This window comes from Homarus americanus, unplaced genomic scaffold (assembly GCF_018991925.1).
Source record: "Homarus americanus isolate GMGI-L3 unplaced genomic scaffold, GMGI_Hamer_2.0 scaffold39675, whole genome shotgun sequence".
Lineage (NCBI taxonomy): Eukaryota > Metazoa > Arthropoda > Malacostraca > Decapoda > Nephropidae > Homarus > Homarus americanus.
The window spans coordinates 232,385-236,208 of NW_024736071.1; the positions used below are offsets into that span (position 1 = coordinate 232,385).

Sequence of the window (3,824 nt, forward strand, 5' to 3'; positions counted from 1 at the left end):
TATCAACTCAATCCAGAGAAGAAGGCCAAGGCGAAGGACGAATTTGACTCAATCTTTAGGAGCAAGATCTGGTGGTAGCCAGCTCCTCCCCGTGGGCTTCTCCTTCCCTGCTGGTCCCAAAAGAGGCGAGTGGAATAAGATTTTCTACAGATTATGATAAATTAAGTTCATTAACTGCGCCAGACTCTTATCCCCTCCCATTAATTGATGATCTGGTTGATACCGTAGGTCGAGCAAAGTATGCTACTAAGATCGATCAACAAAAAGAATTTGATTCCATTGATCTGTTATGTTATATTACTATTATTCTATTGTATTACTTCTATTCTACTATTGTATTCTAAATTCGTTTCTATTATTCTATATCCATTCAATTTATGACTCTGTTGAATCTATTGATCTCTAGATTCAATTTGATTCTGAAGCGTGCATTAAACATCTGTACTGTTTAGTAGGAGGCTTAATAAAAAAGATCTTTCACATTTATGTACAGGCTGGTCTCCAACAAGACTTTAAGTCAAAGGATCAAAAAGTTAGCTTTTCAAGATGGTCGCCGGTGGCCCTGGAAAAGACCTTGACTTTGATCGAGCTGACCAGACCTTGATCTAGCTGACCCGACCTTGATCTAGTTGACCTGACCTTGATCTAGCTGATCTGACCTTGATCTAAGATGTCCTAAAACATCATCAATCGTCCCAATATCATGGTTAAGGCCAAAAATGAACTTGACACGTGACCACCACTTTGAATCTTGAAAACAGTGTCATATTTGTATTCCTCTTCCTCATAACCTCCGTAAAGAGGTATTACTTGTTACATAAGCATTTTTGGTTCAAAAGTTATGGTACGGGTGGTGGCCAGATTGGATTTGTCCAATATGGCCGTCAAAATAAGATTTCGGTTTGGCTACCGTGACCTCAGTGCCTCCTCCAGCTGGACGCTCGACAGCACCGTTCTCGTGCTCCTCTGCATAGCTCGTAGGGGCAGCCTGATTCCCTCCAGGTGAGGCACCTCTTGGACTTGGTCCTTGTGGAACACCGTCAGGGCCGCCACATCTCTCCGGTACTCCAGAGAGTCTACGGTGGTGACGATGTAATGGGGAGGGTGTAAGGCAGAATCCATCAGTCGCAGGGCTCGCCTCTGTATCTTGTCCAGTTTCCAATGTGGGAAGGAGCGCTGGACATCCACGACAGGGATGAGTATTCTAAATAAGGCTTTATCTGAGCCTTATAGGGCGTCAGAGTCCCACTGTGATCAAGGAATCTCGTCAACCTTCTCAGGGAAGATACCATGAGTGAGGTCTGTGAGCGCAGTTATTGATGTGTTTGTCGAACCTCAATTGTTTGTCAAAATCCACTCCGAGGATGGTCAGGTAATCCAGGCAGGAATGGCAGAGGCACCCCCCCCCCCCCAAAGAGGATTCTATTCTTCAGGGCGTGGGCGGTCACCGGGGAGCGGGATATCACCATCGCTTGTGCTTTCTGAAGGGCAAAATTTACCTGCCAACGTGTACCCCCATCCACGGATCAGCTCCAGTTGCTGGTTTACTCTCTGGACTGCTCGCTGGCTATCCTGATTGGGATAAGAGCACAATAGGGTGCAATCATTAGTGTAAGCTGATACCACTGGCATATGTTGTCCCAAAACAGATCCCTGGGGGACCGACACCTCTATTGGAAAGTCTCGGGAGGTCTGGCCATTGACGACAACTCTAAGGATCCTCCCTCGCAAGTAGTCTGCTAGGAGCAGGAGGAGGTTCCCCTCGATTCCATTCGCTCGAAGCTCTTCCAGGAGGACCCTGTGCCATACCCGGTAGAAGGCCCTCGCTATGTCAAGGGCGATCACGAGGGTGTCCAGACCATTGTTCAGCGCATCCTGGCAGTCTCTGGAGAGGAGCAGCAGCAGTTATGGCGTGGATCGAGATGATCTGAAACCAAACTGCTAGTTAGACAGCAGATTTTGGTAGTCAAAGTGGCGACACACTTCCTCTGCGACTAGCTTCTCAAATACCTTGCTGCCCACAGATAACAGTGATATAGGACGGTAGTTTCCTGGGTGTCGTCAGGGTTAACTGGTGTTTTAACATTAACTTTTCAAGGTAGACGTTTGACTCTTTCTTGAGTTACCACGCGCCACACTCAACATCACCTGGGACAAGACCACGTAGTGGTCTGAATTACCTATCTGTCCCAGCTGGTGGCATCGAACGGAATCATCCTGGAGGTGAGAGATGACTGGGTCCAGCATCCTTCCGCCTGGAGGTTGTCATAGGAGTCCTGGACAAGATAATAATTCAAGTCCCCCGTGATCATGACGTGTTGACAGTTGTGCCGGGTAAGGTAAAGACTACAGAGCAGGAGAGCAACGCCACCGGCGAGGACAACGCAAAAGAAAGTGCTTCTATCCACGCCGGGGTGTCAACTTGCAGGACCTGGATCTGAAGTGCTTCCTTAAAACAGACAGCCACACTTCCACCTGCCATCCCTTGACGATCTCTCCTGATCCACAGGCTGGAGCGTGCAGTTTGTCCTAATGTTGGCTCCACGCTGTTGTTCAGCAGCGTCTCCGTAACTACAATGATTTCCGCATTGTTCTTTAGGGCAAAATTGTTCATGAGATCGCCAATGTTGGTCCGGAGGCCCCTCACGTTGGCCGAGAGGAGCACTAAATGGTTCCGGCGGGGTGTTATTATGATAGGAGAGTAAGGGACAGACAGACAAACAGAGGGAGTCAGGGGGGACTGAGAGAGAGAGAGAGAGAAATGAGGGAGGGAGATAGAGAAACAAACAGATAAAAGGAGTATGGGGAATTGAGAGAGAGGTGAGGGATGGTAAGCAAAGCAGGTGGTAGGTACTGTATAGTAGACAATGTGTGGAGAATTAACAGGTAGGTGAAGGAGGGAAGGATAGGGTAGGAAGATACAAAGAGAGAGAAATGAACGAGACAGCCGCGAGGTAGACAGACAGACAGATAGTGTGAGGTACTGAGGTAGGGTTCGGAAAGAGCGGGAGAAACATCGTATATTGACGTATCATCATTCGTGTCTCAACAAGTTAAAAACATGTTGACGGTTCAGGATTCCCCCTCCCCCCTCTCCAAAGCAGAATATTGGACGATGAGAGAAATCAACAATGGTTCGTCGATAACTTTTTTAAATAATCATAAAAATTGTGTCTGCATAACAGCATTGTAGTGTAGTGTCTGTCTGTCTGTGTGTCTGTTAATTTACTAACATGACACTTGCTCTATAGTGTTGCCTACGAGTGTCTCTAGAGTCTGAGAGAGGGAGAGAGAGAGAGAGAGAGAGAGAGAGAGAGAACAAAATAACTTACAAGAAGAAACATACTCAGAAAAATAATAACTGCCAAACAAAGGACAATAAATAAATACATTAATTAATTAATTATACAAATAAATAAAGTTACTTGTTAAGAATTTCAATTCAGATAACTAGTAAGAATTAACATAAATAAAAAGGTGCAATTTTCATTATGGCTAATTAATTAATACCTTTGTCAGTTTTGAGTCAGCCATGGCCCGCCTTTTTCTAACTTCTCACTGATGGAAGTTAACCACGAGTGTTAGAAGTTTGTTTTAAGGCAATTCTACATTTTGATTCTCCCTCACATTGGTTGCTTTCTTATAACACAAAATACAATAAAATTTAAATACGCTTTAGAAAAAAAAAGTGATTTATTCGTCATCAAAGTCAATTATTACCATAATATTATTCATGAAAATGGATAACTTATGTTCAAATATAAATTCTTTATTTATTTTCAAAATCATCCATTAGCTTCAACGTATTCACGGAAGCAGGATTT

The 3,824-nt window shown here is 44.6% G+C and overlaps 1 protein-coding gene across 1 annotated transcript; it reads right to left on the bottom strand.

Moving 5' to 3' along the window:
- Positions 1 to 906: 906 nt before the first annotated feature.
- On the bottom strand, positions 907 to 2,203 carry LOC121871654. Its single transcript, XM_042374064.1, has 3 exons — positions 2,181 to 2,203; positions 1,500 to 1,885; positions 907 to 1,220 (listed from the first exon to the last, which is right to left on the bottom strand). The coding sequence occupies exons 1-3, from the start codon at positions 2,201 to 2,203 to the stop codon at positions 907 to 909; spliced, it is 723 nt and encodes a 240-aa protein (XP_042229998.1).
- Positions 2,204 to 3,824: the final 1,621 nt, after the last annotated feature.